The 19,985-nt window shown below is 36.4% G+C and overlaps 1 protein-coding gene across 1 annotated transcript in view; it reads right to left on the reverse strand.

Annotated features, from left to right (window-relative positions):
- The window catches only part of LOC139981695 (uncharacterized), an 84,411-nt gene that overhangs the window by 29,246 nt on the left and 35,180 nt on the right, over positions 1-19,985 (reverse strand). The window contains exon 3 of the mRNA XM_071994301.1: positions 19,449-19,523. Within this exon, the coding sequence (XP_071850402.1) occupies positions 19,449-19,523 (75 nt within the window). The remainder of the gene's footprint in view (positions 1-19,448; positions 19,524-19,985) is intronic.

The following is a 19,985-nucleotide window of genomic DNA, read 5'->3' on the forward strand; positions in this document are numbered from 1 at the left end:
AAGTGTAACTAACTAGCAAGTTAACGAAGGGCAGGGAGGAGAGAAGACAACGAATTAACGAAAAATAACGAATAATGAAGGCAGGAGAATAAAAGTGAACAACAAAATTGAACAACTAAACAGTGGGTGAGGGAAAAGCGTGATAGCGTGTGTAGCCTAAAAAGGCGGGAACTAGCGTAACTACGGTAAACAAATCGCAGAACTGCTACCCACGCAAGTTTTCTGCACAGAAAAAACGGCGCGAGCGCCGTTAACAAAACCCAGCCCTAAAAAACCTCCCAAGAATAGGAAAAGGATACTTATCGGGCTGCAACGGTTAGAATGCTTCAGCAAACAGTAGGTGGAAAAAAAATTCCGATTCTAGGAACCAAAAATGGACAGAAATCGATGGAATAATATCCGCTCGAAAAAAAACGATGTAGACGCTTTGGTTGGTAGAATGAGAAGGATGGGCAGTGACCCGTGAAGCCGGGTCACAGAGGGTGCACAGTGTTAAAAAGGTTACCAGGACATTCTAGGCGCGGTAGAATGAGGGTGCTAAGGTTGTGGCGAGACAGGTAAGCGAGGAGCGAAGTAAATTCCAAGTTTCAACCAGAGGATGAAAGACCCACCAACTCTACTGTGATAGAACAAATTAATACTGTGATCAAATACCTGAACTCTTTCTTCTACTTACATGACTGATTTAGTCCGCAAGCTTTCGGCCACATCACAAAACCCACCATCATCCTAGAGCCCTATATCCATTTAATATATTGCATAATTATTGAAGTAATAGCATAATAATGAAAATTATTCCATTTTGTTGTAAACTTGGCTTCCCAGAGGTGACTTATCCCAACCATGATATAACCAAGAACAGGTCGATATAAACACACGGTCCGACACTTTTTTTATTTTTTATTATTTTTTTATACATATTAAATTCGTTTATTTCAGGTCTCATACAGTGTTCCTGTCTTCATCAGGCCATCTTTTACATGGACACTGCCCAGACTCTTTCTCCAAATAACTTCGCTTACCGCATCGGAGTGCTTAACTGTGCATTATCTACCGTATATATGACAAGTTGATAACTATCCTTTATGTAGCTGGCACGGGATTAATGCCTGGATAATCAAGGGTAACTGACACTTCAGACAGATTCATCGATGGAAGAACCCAAATGGTAAAAAAAAAGAAGAAAAAAATAGGAAAAAAAAAGAAAAAAAGATAAAGAAAAAAAAATTGTGCACTGCCACACGCTTCATTCAAAACACCTGTTCTAATTGTAGTACTACTTACAGAGCCAGACTTCCATGGTCTTCGGTTGTTTGCCACAAAGGACAGGAAGTCCTTTTACACATTGTTTGAAGGAATTTGGAGCTAATAACATCATCAATAGGTTTTAAAATTAACAAGGTGGCATTGTATCCATTTCTTGTTTTCCATATACAATTTAAGAATATTATGTTTAACTTTACATAACAACTCCATTATAGAACAGACATTTTACTTACTTCTTGGGGGTGCAGGGGGGGGGGGAGTGGGAGTGGGAGTATTTTTTCATTCATAGTGTTCAGGACAGTAATTATATCCTTAACGACTGACATGTGGAGATGATTCCGGTGGCAGACGATCTAAAATTTATGTCAGATCTCAATAAATTATTCACATTCCCACTTCTGTGATTACTTAATTTCTTTAAAGCAACAACATGTTCTCGCCAGAATATTACAATCTGATTCTCTACTGCAGGACATTTGGATCACAAGTGGTTGATATGTGATGCCACCACATAAAATTACTAGTTAAATGACATTTTCAATAATTATTCTGCTTTTTTCCAGTATCATCTGTAACATGTCACTAAAAGTGGTGCAGAAAAGTTTGCATCAAAATTTTGGGGAAAAAACCATTTCTGTCATTGGTATAGCCCTTTAAATGTATGTTTTTAATATAATCTTCAACTATCTTCTTTGCATATTTAAGATACTAATCTGTCCATTACCAGCTCTCATATCAAATCCTTTGCACACAATATTCACAGAGATCTGATGGGTGCCACCAAAGAGAGATAATCTTCTTTAATAGAAGCTCTCTAAAAGGTGTTAAGTATGTGTTGCTAAAACTGACTTCACAAATCCCAAAACTTTTGGAGTCATGAGCTTACCTGCTTCCTCACAAGCAGGCTTTTGGGCACTTTGGGTGGTAGAATGGGGGGGGGGGGAGGATTTGTCATTGACCAGTACGTAGTGACCGGTCCCTGAGGGTGTACAGTGCTATAAAAGGGTTATTAGTTCTCACTCTAGGGACGGTAGAGTGAGAGTTCAAAGATCGTGAGTAGACAGGTAAGCGAAGTAACTTTCTGGGTGTCTTACTACAAAGACTTGGATCCCGGTTGAAAATCATGTCGTTGCTAGACGTGTTGGAATGGTAGATTTGAAAGGATGAGGGCAGTACCCCTGCAGAGGCCTCATTAGGGTGCCATGCAGTGCAAAAATGTTACCAGTGGTATGTAAAAGGCAACTGATGTACAGTAGGTAGAGTGCATTTTTTTGGGGAGCTACACAGGAACAGTAAGAGTGGAACATTGACATAAATTTATGCAATCTCTCTGAGTTACAGTACAACTACTTGGTACTAACAATAAAGAATCACCAAGAATTAGGTAATTAATGCAGCAAAATACACTCAAGCCTATATAGGTATCTATTAGCAAATTCAGGCATATCTTGACCAAAGTGTTGATAGTTACTTTGATAAATGGTATTAAAACCAAATTTTTCCCTGAATTTTTCCATTTTAAAAATTTGTTGCAAGACGTTTAATAGAAAGGTCCCTATGTTTATGTACCACACAAAACCAAGACTGTTTGTGCAGAGTAAAATTCTGTCACAAAATACATGTGTCTTAACTTTCAGAAGTGGATTGACGGAGGCTGCCCTGCTAACATGCTGGCAGGGTAGGTAGATGGAAAAGTGCATGATGTGAGTGGGGACAGGTAAGAGGAGTAAAGTAATTACTGTATGTAATTACTTTTAGCCTTTGAATTACTTTTAGCCTTTGAAGAAGATCCTGCTAGGATCGAAACACCAGGCCAACTTACTTTTACACATTGCATGTAATGATCATAGAAATTATGGTTGTTTCCATTTCATGTGCAGAAGAGTTCCTTTCTCTGCCGGATTGAATCAGCTATAATTTCTGATGATATCAGAGCTGCAACGTAAGTATCTCGCAGATGTCGGATACAAATTTAGTTACATAATAATCCTACAGATCTACCCTCTTGGCTCCGCTGATCTCATTCAAATGCAGTTATATCAATACATTACCTATTCAAGACTATCTTTAATTAATCAAGCTACAGTAAACTTGTCTTTTCTTCAATATATTTACATTATAATAACCCTCTACCAACACAACCTACTTCACACCCAATTTCCATTTTCAATGTATCCATTTTGCAATGTCTGTTACCTGTAAATGTCAGTCATCCAACGTCTAACCAGATATCGCAGGCCATGTCCTAGATTATTTGCTCTTTATGTCTCCTGAAATGTAGGGCGAGCTTAATGAACTTGACTCTAGGCAGTATCACCTTCTCGACAAAACTATGTCGAAGGGGATATCTTGCAGATGAATAAAATCTAATCCTAACTCTTGGGGTAGTATTAAAGACCGTTATAGAACTTTTACAAACAGTCTTCACTCTTCAGACGTTACACATTTTCTTACCACAAACCTGCACTATCTGAATAATTCTAGCTTAGATAAATACTTCTGTAAAATGGTCTGAAAAACAGCATATTGTTGTTTTTTGTTCTTTTTGTTCTTCTTATTCATATTATTATTGATGTTACTGTTATTAAACAAACATTCTCAAGGTTAACACTCAAAAATAGCGAAAAACAAATATTCAGCCCGAAAAGTATAACAAAACAGAAAGAGCAAAAAACAAAGAAAAACAGAAACAAGAGACTCTATGACAAAATGTAAACAAAACAATAGAAATTAGTTTCAATTTCATTTTACGGTTGATGAGGAAATGTAAATTTTAGCAGGTAAACTGTTACAGAGTATGGGAAAATAATTGTGTAGTAAAGACGAATGGCACAGAAATATCAAGTAGGTGATCTAACCTATAACAACAACTGCAAGCTATAAATTTTAGCTGCAACTGTGTGTATTATTACAAGATGATTCTGAAAGTAGAAGTTAATTATGCAATGGGGGATTGACGATTAATTAAGATTGAATCGGGAGACAAGTACTGCCAGATACCCAAACATTGCTAAACAATTCAGATAGGAATCATGCCCATGCACAAAGCATACTACATTTTTCCATTATGAATGGTACCTTGTTGAGCCTCAAGTTTGCAGCTATATTTTAGACATAAAATTTTCAGAAAAGGAAGCCTGGTTGTTGAATTGCTCAACCCTTTTATCCATTAATGTGTGACAACCTTACTTCCTCCTCCCTTCCCTCAGTAAAGAATATAAAGCATCCTGAATTATGATGAAAACTTTTTTGACAGTCTAAGTGGAATTTTATGAAAATAACTGGCAAACTAGCAGCTTGAGTCAAATCATCATGGCCATTATTGTTTTGCAGGGCATGACAACACTTCTTATTTCTCCTTCTTCTTGATGCTTTCACTAAGATTGTCACTAGTGGATATCTCTAACATAATTTAACATGGTAATTGCAAGTAGGAGAGCATAAAGTAGGAGAGCATTAAAATAAATGAATTCTTCAGAAGTTATCTTCAATTACTCCATCCTAATATTAACTTTGATCTCATTATTCATCAACCAAGCAATAATGCTTCCCCTTCCTTGATTTTCTTCTCTGATGCACTGGCATTTATAAAAAGTTTCCAACATATTTGCTTATAATACAAAGGTACCATCTTTTGCGTCTTTTTGTCATCTTTCATTCGCTTCATTTATTATCAAGGAAAAATAGAGCTTCAATATACACCAACAACTATAGAAATTAAACAGTTCACAAAACACAACTAAGCAAATACTGTATAAAAATGTACAAATAAATACAACTGAAGGTAAATCTTAGAATTTTGTAAAAGGTAAAGCATACAGTATCTCCTGCAACACCAGTATACCCCTTTCTAATGACATAAATTTACTTGTGTAAAACAAAATGGGAGAAAAAAAAATTCTCTAACGCTTGCAAAATTATAACATTTACTATAATGCCTAATGGCAGTTTAGACTTGAAGTGGACATTTCCTTGAGTCTATTGAGCCTTAAGACCCAGACAAAATTGTTTTAGTCTGATTCATGAATCTTAAAATTTGTCTAAGTTCTTACGGCATGTGTGTGAAGTGTACTTGTGTTACCAGCAAATGTCACGCTAGCTTAAGTAGATGCCTACAGGGTGCATGGATCTACTGCTGTGTCAGTGAATACAGTCATAACTCACATTCAGCCTTGAGGTATATAAATCCGTAGAGATGTAGATCTATTCCACTAGCGCCCTTGAAAATAACGTTAGCTTCATACACAGAATGTAGAACATCATAGAGTTTGTCAAGGCTGTTTAATATTACATTGCACAACCTGTTAAGTAACACATTGGCAAACTCTGTAATATATCAATATTTCATGTCCTATACAATTTGAGTCGAAGATTTCACTCTTCATGTTGCAATGTTTTAACAGCTGGAAATATCATTTCTCAAGGTTACTGAGCATTTTTCTTATATTTTTGTTGTTTGTGCTTGAGAAAAGGACATTGGGAGTCAATGATGTTCTCCATGCTTCTTCAAGATGTAACAATATAATATGTCACTGGATTCACTTAGGCTATTAATGTCCCATATATGTAACATGTTAGGCTACCTGATCATCTGCACAAAGTACAAAGTAAATAATGTATCAAAAATATAACAGATATGGTCTTTATAACTAGCTTCTACTGTAGTTGATACAAAATGTTTCATAGGTTCGGAGTACTAGGGAGGAGCAGGATGAGAAAAGTGCTGCAAAACTAAACGGAGGGAACTGAAACAAAAAGAAACGAGAGTCCTGTAATACAGACAAGTTTTCATAATCACACAAAAGACCACCACATCTTCAAGAGAGGATATCATCTGATCACTTGAGAGTTTGCCTCCATCTTAATATGACATTAACCACTGTGATTTTGTCTTCTGCATGATATAGCAGCATTTTATCACCGCATAATGATCAGTTTGACTACACACAACCCTTAGAGCGAGCGATCTTCTTTTGATATATCAGCCTTTTTGAACTCATTTGTAAAATTACTCAGTCTTATGGAAAGAGGCTAAGGGGGAATTATGACACATCTTTGAACTAGAGTAGTGTGCGTCCTACATTCAAAATGATGACAAGTTCGCTGAAGGTTTTCTCATCCTTCATTTAACACCACTTAACACAGAGCCCTTCAGGGAAAGAAGGGGCAAAGAAATTGGATATAAATGAGGACTGGTAAACCTTTCTTGTCCTTCAAACACACACTGACAGGTAAAGAACTTCTTAAAAAGAAAACAACATTTACAGTTAAGTGCTATACTGAATAAACAGAGAGAGTTGAGTTATTTTCGGATTCCAAATTCCAAATTATAATCCACTTTCACTCATAGTCACATAAGACATTCAAGTACATGTTTTAAATTTGTGAATTGGCTAATTTAGCTTTAAACTCTGGTGAGAGTTCTCTAACCAAACTAATGTTTACAACAAAATATGAAATTAGAAATTTCTTAAAGCAGACATTTAACTCGAGAAGACTGTTCCTGGTTCTAAAGAAGTCTATTCAAGCAGAGAAAAATCATGTAAAATAAAGGTTATAATCCCACAGGGCATATTTGGGGATCTACAGTAATATTAAGTGGTCAGTTCAAGCAGAGACAAAATCATTGACTATAATATAACATTGCTACCGACTGGAGGGGTATTTTATCAGAAGAGACAGCCAAGAAAGAGGCTCTCGCCAATCCTGTTCAGCAAATTTAAGTTCCATTGTCAGTACTAAGTTGTTTTCTATTAGAATGATGATATTTAATACTTCAAAGTGAATGTCAGGCTGGAAGGCAATTAGCTTAGTATTTAGTAGCAATAAAAGCCTCACTTCTATGTCAGCTAAATCGGCAAAGCTACGTGTAGTGATATCTGTAACAAACAGAATGATATCCAAGAGGATCAGAAATGATCCCAGAATAATTATAAAGGCAGAGATCACCCAATCAAAACTGATCCTTAACAAAAGTAAGTTCAAATTGACCATAGGAAGATATTATATACCTACAGAACTTGATGAAGGATGCTAGAAGTGGATCAAACGTGAACCAGAACCGTCATGCAGACAAAAGAGGATCAACTTTAATTTCCACATGGACAAAAGATGACAGTACTCACTCTAATCAAACTTGATCTCAGAGTTTATAAGATGACAACTCATCTACACTGATCCCTTTAAAGATGCAAAGATTATAAATCAAAACTTGATCCAACATTGATGAATATGACAAATCATCTAAACTGGTCCATTAGTGATATTTAAAAGAACACAGTAATTTAATATTCAATTTGATCCGAGGCTGATAGAGATGACAACTGATCTGATCCATGCTCCCCTTAATCATGAAGTACGACAGTAACGCCACAGTTAAGTCATAACAAACTGATCCAAGAATAAAGACACCTACTTAAAAGAAAAGTGATATCCAGACAAAAGGAGATCAAGAATCTGATCAAAAGAGATCCCATGGGTGATAGCAATAAATGGCAAATGATCAAAAGTGATCCCAGAATAATTAATAAAAAAAAACGACTGCTTCTAAAGATGGTCGACAACCCTGGATACCGATCAGAAATAATCACTGTCTGGTGAAAAGAAGAAGAATGAGTTTTTCAAACATCTTATACCAATAAAGGATGAAGAAGTGAAAACTGAAACTTCAAGTTGACATTTCAAAGTATCTATTTTATTTCAACATCTTCATTAATTATTCAAGTTTTGATAAATCACTGGATTAACTTATGCTATTGGGTCATTCCGCCTCAAATCAACCAATTTTCTGAAAAGTTCCCAGGTGACCCCCTCAGAATTAGATGAAATTTCATCAGAATGATGGAGTATATCCCAAATGAACACATACAAAAAATTAAAATCATACTCCATGTCGTTTGGTCGTTGCGGCCATTTTGCTCGTTTGCGATTCGCAAAAAGTGACTTTTGTGATATTTTCCGACTTTGAAAGCTCATAATTCAGTCTTTGTACCAGGTAGAGAGCTCAAATTTGGTATTCTATCTTACTTCTTGCCAAAATTTATGAATCTGCACTCAATTTAACTGTATCTCCTTTATTTTTCTGGTTATGATCACCCAAAGTAGGCACTTTATTCTGTCAAAAATGTTTTTTGTGATTTTTAAGGTCACCCTGTATGCACATGAGAGGTCACACGAATCCTATATTCCTTGGGTATTATCTATGGTTGCATGTCTATACCCATAAGCAATTATAAGCCCACCAATGCATTAATTAAGAAATGGCATGGGGCCAAAGTTGGCTCCAGCCAGAAAAAGGTCAAAAAGACCCCTCCCTTCTTGACCCCGGTTGACCCCGCGATCAATTGAAACATTGATTGAAATTTACACCAGTTAAATATATATATTATATCTACTTGTACATCAAATTTCAGCTTTGGCACTCAACTCCTTCATGGTATGGTGGCAATTTGAATATTAGACGTTTTTCGCACATTTTTTAACAACTGCGTACACTAAGTTAATATCATAGTGTATTTCAAGTTTGAAGCTTGTGTAATGTATATATTTTTGCAGTTAGAAAAAAGATTGTTTTTATTATTGTTTTTAGAAATGGGTTGATTATGCATGTGTTCCACTGCAATACATGATCACTTCAGTTAACCCTCCAATAGGCTGGTCCCTCATACCTGTAGTGCCTCAAAATCTCCCATAACACACGACACAATTTGGAGCCTTATATACAGTAGTATACAGTACTGTTGTAGAGTTTTTGTAGAGAAACATGGATTAAACCACACAATACAATTTAAATCTGCCAGTACTTTAAAGAATAGTCCAGGTCAAAATTTCTTTGTGATGTTTAAAAGAGGAACATAATCCAAGCATTCTGATGAAATTTGCATTCAATTCCTATGTACCTTTTTTGAGATATTGACAGTTGAAGTTGCCACCTTTTGGTACTAAAAGTGAACTTGGAGCAAACGGATTTGACGTCATTGTTGCACTATGATAACTAAAGCAATTTTTTTCTTTAAAATTTATGTCTAATTTTATACTCCACAATTGGATGCATCCATAATGTTAATGTACCATAGGTATCGGTATTTTATAATCTTCACATCCCCTTTAGACAAACTAGTATTCCTATCCAATTATGGTCAAATCAATAGACTGAAAAATACAGAAAAAAGGAAACATTATTTGTCAGTGTGCAACTGTGACATCACACCTGTTTGCTTCAAGTTCACTTTGGTAGAATATCAGATAACTTCAACTGTCAATATCTCAAAAATGGAACATACTGTAGGAATTGAATGCAAATTTCACCAGAATGCTTAGATTATGTTCATTTTTAAGATACAGTATATCATAAAGAAATTTTGACCTGGACTTTTTTTTTTAGACTGTGTCTGTCTTACTGCTCTCTGGCTTTAAAGCAGCATTTTGCATTTGGTCACCGTTTTCCATTTTTTTGACAAGTCCATCAAGTTTTTTACTTATATCAATCACAAAACAGCAAACTAAGATATTAGCCCAATTTTTCCTGTCAAAAGCGTTAATTGGCGAGTAATTAAGGACATTTGTAGATAATGTGAAAAGTGTCCTCCGACAAATTACACATTTCATATTAATCGCATCTATACAGTTCCCCCAACCCACTAGTTTGAACTCAACCAATCAGAGATGCAGGTTTAGTTTGAGCCGTTGCTAAATATAGATTCAAAAACGTCCAGTTGGTAACTTGTTACAACCAGCGAGCTGGTACTCTAACAACTCCCTGGTTCAACTGCCATAGACAATCTACACAAATCAAGCATGGTGTTGTATTACATATCGATCAATGACGTTCGTCACTTTTAAATATTCTTATTATGGGTGAGGTTTATTGGGATCCCAATGGAAAATATCTTCGAGAAATACAAAGTTAAAAATTGTTAATTTTTCGACTTTTATGCCACCATTTGAAATAAGATTTGAATAGATAAGCTAGTTATGTACAGTATGTTGTCATGGCATCGAGGAATCAGTGAGGTTGAAAAAAACCATAGAAAAGAACGCGAAATGCTGCTTTAACCTAACCCAGTCCCCCTTTTTCCCCCTCATGCTATACAAACACTGGTAACTCATTTGTATAAACCTTTTGAACAATATCACCTGTGTGTCACATGTAGACACTACATTCTAGAAAAATACTACCAGTGTGTCACGTGCAGCCACCATCATAAACTATAGCAGGAATACGATCTCATCACATTTTTATACCCATTGATGTTGGAAAGATTGAGAAGCTGCGACTCTCCAATGACCAACCACTGCAAAATTGTGCCTATTAGAGACCATGCAGAGGAGAGAGAATCCATTTCTGCTAATATTCAACCTCAGGCTGACACGAAAGAGTACCAACCAAGCGTTACATCGCTGGAATGTACGACAATGAGTGGTACATTGGTTATAGTGGAAATTTCAGAGGAAGAAAATGATGTCTTTGTGAAGTTAATGAAACAAACCAAGAACTCCAATGCACTTCCTTGGCCACAAAACACCCACAATAATTGTTGGATACCATTCTGAGCTATTATTTGTGTCATCAGTGCTCCAGAGTTACAGGGACATGGAAGCAGCCAGTACACTCTTCCTCATGAATACTTAAAAAACCATTCCAACCAAACTGCAAGCATTCATCAAGTAAACAAATTAAAGTGTGCTAACTTGTATATTAAGCCACACTGCAAGCATTCATCAAGTAAAAGAAATTAAAGTGTGCTAAACTTGTTTTACTTGTATATGGACATCCATGTGTGGTAAAAAAACTGTAAGGACATTGAAGCATTGAGAGTTGTGACAGAACCAGTAATTTAAATGTGCGTGAATCGTTAATGATGTGATTAAATGTCATTAATTTGACCTAAAACAATTTGTTATGTTACATTTTGATTCAGCTGACTGAAACAAGGATACAATGATCATATCACTCATTATTATACTATGATTACATGACAAATATATAAGCTTGAGATTAAAAAATGTGCGAAAAACGTCTAATATTCAAATTGCCACCATACCATGAAGGAGTTGAGTGCCAAAGCTGAAATTTGATGTACAAGTAGATATAATATATATATTTAACTGGTGTAAATTTCAATCAATGTTTCAATTGATCGCGGGGTCAACCGGGGTCAAGAAGGGCGGGGTCTTTTTGACCTTTTTCTGGCTGGAGCCAACTTTGGCCCCATGCCATTTCTTAATTAATGCATTGGTGGGCTTATAATTGCTTATGGGTATAGACATGCAACCATAGATAATACCCAAGGAATATAGGATTCATGTGACCTCTCATGTGGGCACAGGGTGACCTTAAAAATCACAAAAAACATTTTTGACAGAATAAAGTGCCTACTTTGGGTGATCATAACCAGAAAAATAAAGGAGATACAGTTAAATTGAGTGCAGATTCATAAATTTTGGCAAGAAGTAAGATAGAATACCAAATTTGAGCTCTCTACCTGGTACAAAGACTGAATTATGAGCTTTCAAAGTCGGAAAATATCACAAAAGTCACTTTTTGCGAATCGCAAACGAGCAAAATGGCCGCAACGACCAAATTTCAACGGGCCATATCTCGAAAACGACATGGAGTATGATTTTAATTTTTTGTATGTGTTCATTTGGGACATACTCAATCATTCTGATGAAGTTTCATCTAAATCTGAGAGGGTCACCTGGGGACCACTGGTTGATTTGACATGGAATGACCCTATTATGATATTATCTTCTTCATTGATACACAATCAGACAGTAACAGCCTGGGTAATAAAGTCTGGTGCCACTGAAAGTAAAATTTCTTACACTTGTAAGCAGGTTTGTTTCATTTGCAACCCGTAGGGAAGAAGCACATAGCAACATTGCATAGAGAAGTGAAGTTCGTGGAATTATTATTAAAAAAAATGAATCCGTAGTCCTTGAAACTGATATTAAATCTTTGCTGCAATTATTCCCCAGAGAGACCCTGCTGACTGCTTTGAAGGTCCTTTGTGACTTTCGGATTCCAAGCGACACGTATATATCCCAGTGTCATTTTTCAGGTCTTGTATCGTAGCTTGAAACATTTTTTATTGAAAGTTTCATCATGTGTGCTCAAGGTGGCCCACTATATTCACTTTGAAGCTAATTGTGTTTGAAAGGTTCTTACAGAGAAACTAGAATAGTCTTTAGAAGTCACATAAATGTCTGACATTCTTTTGCATGCAACACGTTAGAATATTTATTTTCAATTCCATCAAAACGGTCTCTACTGATCAAGATTAAACTTTACAATCGGTGAGTTTTGAGGAAAAGACTTTTCTTTTCAAGTCTGTCTTCATTAGAATCAACAGTCCAGTGGATGTAGACTTGAAGCACCTGGGACAAAAGTGTTCACTACAAATTTCTTGCTATGAAATTATGTTTCATTTAAGTATTACCTTATTTTCATGTGTAGTTAAAATTGTCTATGATTAATTGAAAATATCAATCAAACATAATGAACAAAACTCTGTCTGGCAAAAACACTGACAGATCTCGAACCATTTTCCCACACTGGAGAATGAACACAGGATCAGATCCAAATCCCCCTGCTCCAGATCCCCCTGCTCCAGATCTCCCTGCTCCAGATCTCCCTGCTCCAGACACCCCTGCTCAAGATCCCCCTGCTCCAGTTGCCCGTGCTCCGATCCCCCTGCTCCAGATCCCCCTGCTCCAGATCCCCCTGCTCCAGATCCCACTGCTCCAGATCCCACTGCTTCACATCCCCTGCTCCACATCCCCTGCTCCAGATCCCCTGCTCCAGATGCCCCCTGCTCCAGATGTCCCCTGCTCCAGATGCCCCCCTGCTCCCGATCCCCCTGCTCCAGATAAACTTCCAGGTATGCACTGTCTTAATTGGCAAGTCTTGCAAAATAGTCTTTCCATTGTGAACAGTCAGTCATATTGTAAAAACAATGTGAACATGTGAATACACAGCTGCATGCATGTTGTATTTCTTTAATTTAACATAACGCATGAATTCCTCGTGATCTCCCCATCAATGTAGGACGGTTCACGCAAACAGAACCTGCATAAAATGTTGTTAACTCTGATTATGAAAAGGAAAGGGAGGTATTTAAACTGACTCAGCAACTCACATCAGATCCAAAGTCGAATTGATCGTAAGACAAGTAGAATTTTAAGAAACTTCCGGGAAATAAAAATACTTTTGAAATGTGAGACACCGCAATATTTGCCCGAAGCATTAACAGAAAAACTTTCTGCACAGAAAATCAATAGTTCACAGTTTGGTTTGCCTGAACCTGTTGCTCGATGGCCAAAATATTGCACAGCATGGAATGTTAGTAATAAATGTCCTCTGCTATCGGGTTACCAGATGAAATGACAAAGAACATGAAATTACCAATTTTTTACTTTTACTTTTAAGGCATTTTGTCGTACCCTGCATAGAAAAAAAAATGTTTTCAGGGCAATAATTCATCCCTTATTGCAAACATTGGCAAATAGATGTTCAAGGGCATATACAGTACCTGGATATTGTAGTATAGCTTTTGTACACATGAAACTAGAGTATTATTTTTTATGAGACAAACTTCGAGCATTCAAAACTTCTACCCAAAAGTTGAACACTGCTGTAAATCATTCCTCATAGTATTTACTTGACTCCTCCCTTACATGTCTATACGTATATATGCACTCCTATCTTCCTAGCTTATAACAACAGGCAATAACTACTGGTACGGGAGACAGGTAATTAGTATTGTCAATCCTAAATGACCCAAACCAGGTAACTTTAGGAGTATATAACGGTTACTCCATTCCCGGTAGTGTTTCTGCGATACTGTAGTTTTACTTTCAAGTACAAGTTTGTATTTTTGGGTCTTTTGTAATATATACACAGGATCTCCAATTCAACATACGAGGAAACAATGTGACACCCTTTCAGTTATTCATTACTGTATGTTAATTGGGCAGTCAAAAATTCAGAAGTTTAATTTATTGAGAAAAAAATTTCAAATCTAAAACCATTTGGTACGATGAAAAACAGAGTTGTTTATTTAAAATGTTACATCTGATAAAAACATGAGAAAATTGTTATTTCTCTTGGAAATTAGAGCAAAAAAGGTCCCTATACTGTAACTTAAAGCAACAAATAGTAACTTACTGTACACCTCCAATCATTTCACAATAGAAACCAACATTAATATGACAAATACACAAGCTGATTTACTATACTATAGATGCAAATTCAAGCAGCTGTTTAAGTTGGTCAGAATTGTTTAGAACATATTACTATCCCTTTAAAATTCTTTAAATAAGAGTAACCAAATGAAGACATTTTTCTAGATTTTTCCTACAAAATGAATATATTAATGTAATTGATAGAGTAATTAAATGAATTGGATTAAATCCTCAACATTTCTTTTATCTTACTTTTCAATCTGTTGTAATTTTGACCATGAACTGCTGCAATGTTTGTACAGCTAATCTAATAACAAAAATAGCAATTATAATACTAAAAACAATAACAACAAACATGGGTATTCATGATCTGATGCATCCACTAACTTTCATGGTACAGTTTAGTTGAAATTTTATTTTGAAGAAACATGAAAACCAATTTGTTGTTCTTGTGCAGATCTTTGAATATCACAATTGTTCTCAATTGCTAATTAGCTTTGGATTACTACTGGTTTTGATGTGTATCTGCTGTGTTCTTTGAACACAATGATGAAACAGGTAGGAAGGTGCACCACCAATTCCCTTTGAAGATTGAAATCGGTGTTATTGTGCCCCTTTTAATTTCACTCATAGCCAGATTATAGACCTCAAACTGCTAGCCCAAATGTAGTGTCTCGTATCTGCCGCCATGTCCTGTGGTTGTTTCAATACAACTCTATTGTTTAGATACAGCCATATCTTAATTGTGCTATTTAAAGTATATTGTAACAAGTGACAATAGGCTGTGCCAGTCCAGTAATACTGACATAAACGTGAAAACAATTTCATTCTTTGGTAGACCGATGTGTCGCAAATTGCATCCTTGCCCTCTTTGGGTTACAGAGTGAGGAGACTACAACCATTACACTCCTGTACGGTATAAGTAATGGACACGGATAAACTACAACAATGGAACAGACCTAACGCAGATGACATCTATTTATAGTTCCACACAATTTGTACCAAACCTAAACTCAGCCATTGTGCTTCTACTACAATTGCCTTCCTACGTCTTGCCTCGCTATTGTTTCTTTTGGCCGATAGATCTGTTCTCCACTTCCTAGTAACTATATACTAGTAGACTTTTCCCATCACAGCCAAGATTGACATTCAAGTCACATATTTCAGTCAAACTCTGACCATGTGAAGTCAATCTATATCCATGTGGACAGACTTGTTACGTACCACAGGGTACATCCTTGCCCTTGCCTCTATCCAATTTAACGCTAGGAACAATGAACTCCTGGTGTTCGCTGTGCCACTAATTACGATATCAATGGAGACAGAACTACAGTAGATGAATGTCTGTTAGTCTAAGCAGGCTATTGAGATATATGATGGTGAAGTGTGGGTGGGGTGCGGTTACAAATCAATTAGTCCAACTCAGCTGGTTTACATGTAGACAACAGGGTATCTCTCTCTGACTGATCCAATCAGTACAATGATATCTAAGAATATATACATTAGGACAACCGATCATTTCCATGATTCAAAGGTGGACTCTCACATTCACAAAAAAAAAAAAAAGGTTGTTTTTAGTCTGACTGTAGACCTCACCTACACACAATGTCAATTTCTCAAATATTCTGCAGAGAAAAGTCCTCTTGCTGACTTCACCAGGAAGATGACAAACTTGTTGAAATAAGCTTGGAAAGATGTCGTGGATGAGATGGAGGAGGAATTGGGGGGAAGCAGGAGGAGGGGGAGAAGAGGGGTAACAGGAGGGGTGCAACAGGGGTTATAAACAGAATTCAAGCTTCTGATGTTATTCAGGCAGTAGTATGGCTATCTCTCAAAAAAGAATATATGTTTGCTGTCACTCAGCATTATCAATGGACATGTTGGAGGATTGCAAGAAAGTCAGTGTTTTGATTCCTGTTATATAACAGCAATGTTACTGTAGTGTAACTACTGTACAGCAGTGTGTACTTAAACATACACACAATTCATCTTGTTGTTAATACTTTCCTTCCTTCTTCACTACTGGAATGTTCCACTTAAGCCCAAAAGCTTCCAAGAAAGCGACTCTCACAATTTTATTGTATTACTCTTATTTAAACCGAGTTTATATGTATGTGTGTATGTACTATGTACAGTATGTATGTATGTATGTAATGTGGAATAACGATCAAAATTAACGGGATGGATGTTAATAGGTAGGAAATTGGTAACGAATGTAATGGAAAACATCCACACATGCTATTATCACCATTGTCAGCTAAGTAAACTAACTTCCTTGTTTTCTTTAACGAAGTACATGAATCACAAATATACTTGGCTTCTGAATATCAGGCTACTGTATTTTTTAGCAACTTAAGTTACTTTGCTGTGAAAGTGGCTGAACACACCATTGATCGAGTTTACGATCAATAAACGACACAAACTGAATCTCTAAACAGTGTAATGATTCCACCTAAACAATACGATGGATCGTGATTGTCTCAAGTGTCAGCTAATAACACTGTCCGGCTGCATCCATCAACAATGTTCATTTTCTCTCGACCTAAACCTTTCACTTTTCTTTAATAAAGGTGGCTTTCCTTTTCAGAGAATATATGTACAGTATGACTTTTCTATATATGCCTGAAAACTATTTTTTTTCCCCATTCCACCTTAAGTAGCAGCCTGCAAGTACAGCCTGCAAAGATCATCAAAGATATCATATTTACACACACACACAAATGCACTGACACACAAAACGCATCAAAATCATTTCACCACTCCTGTAGTATACTAGCTGTAATAATTGTAATGATTGTAAATCTCTATTTCAAATTATGCTGATTTTACTGCAATCAAATTGTCGTCACATCCTGTAAAGATCTCTTTTAGTGACATGAAGATTAGATGCAAAAAAAAAACATACCCCAAGAGACAAATTCCGTTTTTATTCTTAATCTTTTTACGAACCTTTCTATTGCATCATTTGTATGGAAATATATATAATCTTTAGAAATCTGGCTCGCACCTTTTTAGTCAGTGACTTTTGTGTGTCTTAGGCAGCAGAGTTCCCAGTATGTTTGGAATAGCCAGAGGGCATAACCCACTTGCACCATGCCTGACCTACTTGCATTGAATTACCACCTTCTTGAACTAAAAAAATTTCACAATCAAAATAGAACATCCATTTACAGAGGGCACCGGATTCTGTCCTCAGTGGCTCTACTTCGGTCGGTGACGATGATGACGACCGAGGCAAAGCATCGTCGTAAATATCTTCTCTCCTTGACAGAAATGAGGCTTACAGCAGCACAGCGGTATCAAACAAACTGGGGAAAAGGTCCTGAGATGCTGCTATTATATTAGCAACGACTTTACAGTTGTCAGTATTTGCTTTTCGACGGTTAATTTGTAGTCAGTGGCTAACGGGGACAATGCAACTCCAGCCATAAAATGGGGGCAAAATTACCGAGTGACTAACGTCATCTGTTATAGTACAGATTGTTCTCCGGTGACAATTGGTTGGGAGTGATTTTCACAGAAGGAGGATGTCGGACTACTAAGACAAACAATACCGTATAAATATACAAAAGTTTCCAACTGTGCCACCATGGAATTACTTCAAAAAACCAATTCTCCGGGTTGCATTCAAAACGATTTTTTCTTTGAGGTTGCATGGAGCCCCCCTGCAAACAGTACAAACTATATTGACTAACTTAACGTTACAAGCCTTGTCAGATACAAAGCTATTAAGCGGCGTTATGGATGCCAGTAGTTTGTTTTTTATTCATAACCACATTTGATACAGTATCTCACAAGATACTGTACATATTCATCAAGGTAACTGGATCAATGTTCTCTGATGAAGTAAATCGTCTGTACCGAGCCTGAACAACAGTCAAAAAGTACTGTAAATAGATGGCTTCACCCCTGATACTTGTATATATTCATCATTAGCTTTATATAATACTAGGTAAATAAGGAATGAATGTGATGGCAGATCTAATATCATCTGGGCTTGCAATTCTGTTTGTCTTGAAAAGCGAGATTTTTGCAAGATTTTAAAATAGCTGCTACTGTATATGATAGCAATTTTATTGACATTATTTTCAGCTTATATCGATTGAGGGAGAGTTTATGTTGTAAATTTAGCAACTAGCTTAAAATTTAAGTGCTTTATTATTCCAACTGCACATGCACAAATTGTAAAATGAGGCTGTAACAGGGAATGTATCCTATTTCCATCGAACATAGCATGGTTAAAGGCAACTTTAAATTGAACCCAATAAGAAGCATCGCTTGCTGATACAAAAAAAAGTTTAAAAAAGTTCATGGTACCAAAAGCCTCGTCAAGACAAAATTAATTTAAAATGAATACCATGTGTCCATGCAAATAGCTATTTCCAGAACTGTCAAAGAATGGTTAAGATATTATATAATTTTGAAACCTTTGTAGCCCCTTTCAGCTCATCAGTTAGCAGTTAATATACACCTATATTGGCCCTGCTCTTATAGAGGGCGCACAGTGTTAAAAGGTTACCAGGACATTCCTAGGCACAGTAGAACATGGTGTTAAGGTTGTGGGAGACAGGTAAGCGAGGAGTGTAGTAAATATGCCAATATTATTGGCCCTTCTCTCCAAAATTTCTCACCATTCATGAAATATTGGGAGCGAATAATTGGGAAAGACACATAATTGGGAAAGACACAAAGAACTTTAATGAAGGGAAATTAGGTGATCCATGTGGATTGAGTTAAGGTTTCCCTCTCTAGAATAACAGAAAGAAACCTAAAGCAATATTTTTGAGTGTTGTTAAAGGTACAAGGGGGTGCATTGGTTTTTAAAATCAAGGATGATTTTTTTCTTATTAATTCCCCCCAATAAATTATATCTTTTTGTTTATACAGCTCTTCAGCTTTTCTATTTTTCTGCAATTATAGTTGTACTCTGGGGATACAATACAATCCAACACAACTTTGTGATAACATCAAACTTTTTCGTTAGCCAGTATACTTACATTTTCGCGGGCATTGCGGTCCTTCGATATATCCACGATGACAGCAGTAGCACCACGTTGGATTATTTTTTCAACCTGAAAACAACCGAAGAAAATACAAAAATTATACACACCGAAAATTATATCTCTATGGAAAGAAAAACACCACAACAGGTAGTTTAAAACCCTCACACCTGCACGTAAGTGAATACAACACAAGTGAATTTTCTGAACGGTTTCAAGTCAAGGTTTGATCGTCAAACTTGAATTTTCTCCTTAAATTTAAAAACATTTCATTGAACAGACTTCACAGATGACTCCACACAAGATCTACAGTAAGTATAAAAACACTAAATTTATGCGTGCACTGCAAAGACCTGGAATACTCACATAAAATAAGAATCAAATTAGCATTGGTATGACCTTTGACCTTACATTACGCTGCTGTTCAATCATTTCCGATTTCGCCGGGCCGATGATATAAATTTCTCTCATGTATCTACTGTACATCTACAGTAACAGCTAGCTACTTTAACTATGGAGGTAGAACAGACCTCC

This window comes from Apostichopus japonicus, chromosome 15 (assembly GCF_037975245.1).
Source record: "Apostichopus japonicus isolate 1M-3 chromosome 15, ASM3797524v1, whole genome shotgun sequence".
Taxonomy (NCBI): domain Eukaryota; kingdom Metazoa; phylum Echinodermata; class Holothuroidea; order Aspidochirotida; family Stichopodidae; genus Apostichopus; species Apostichopus japonicus.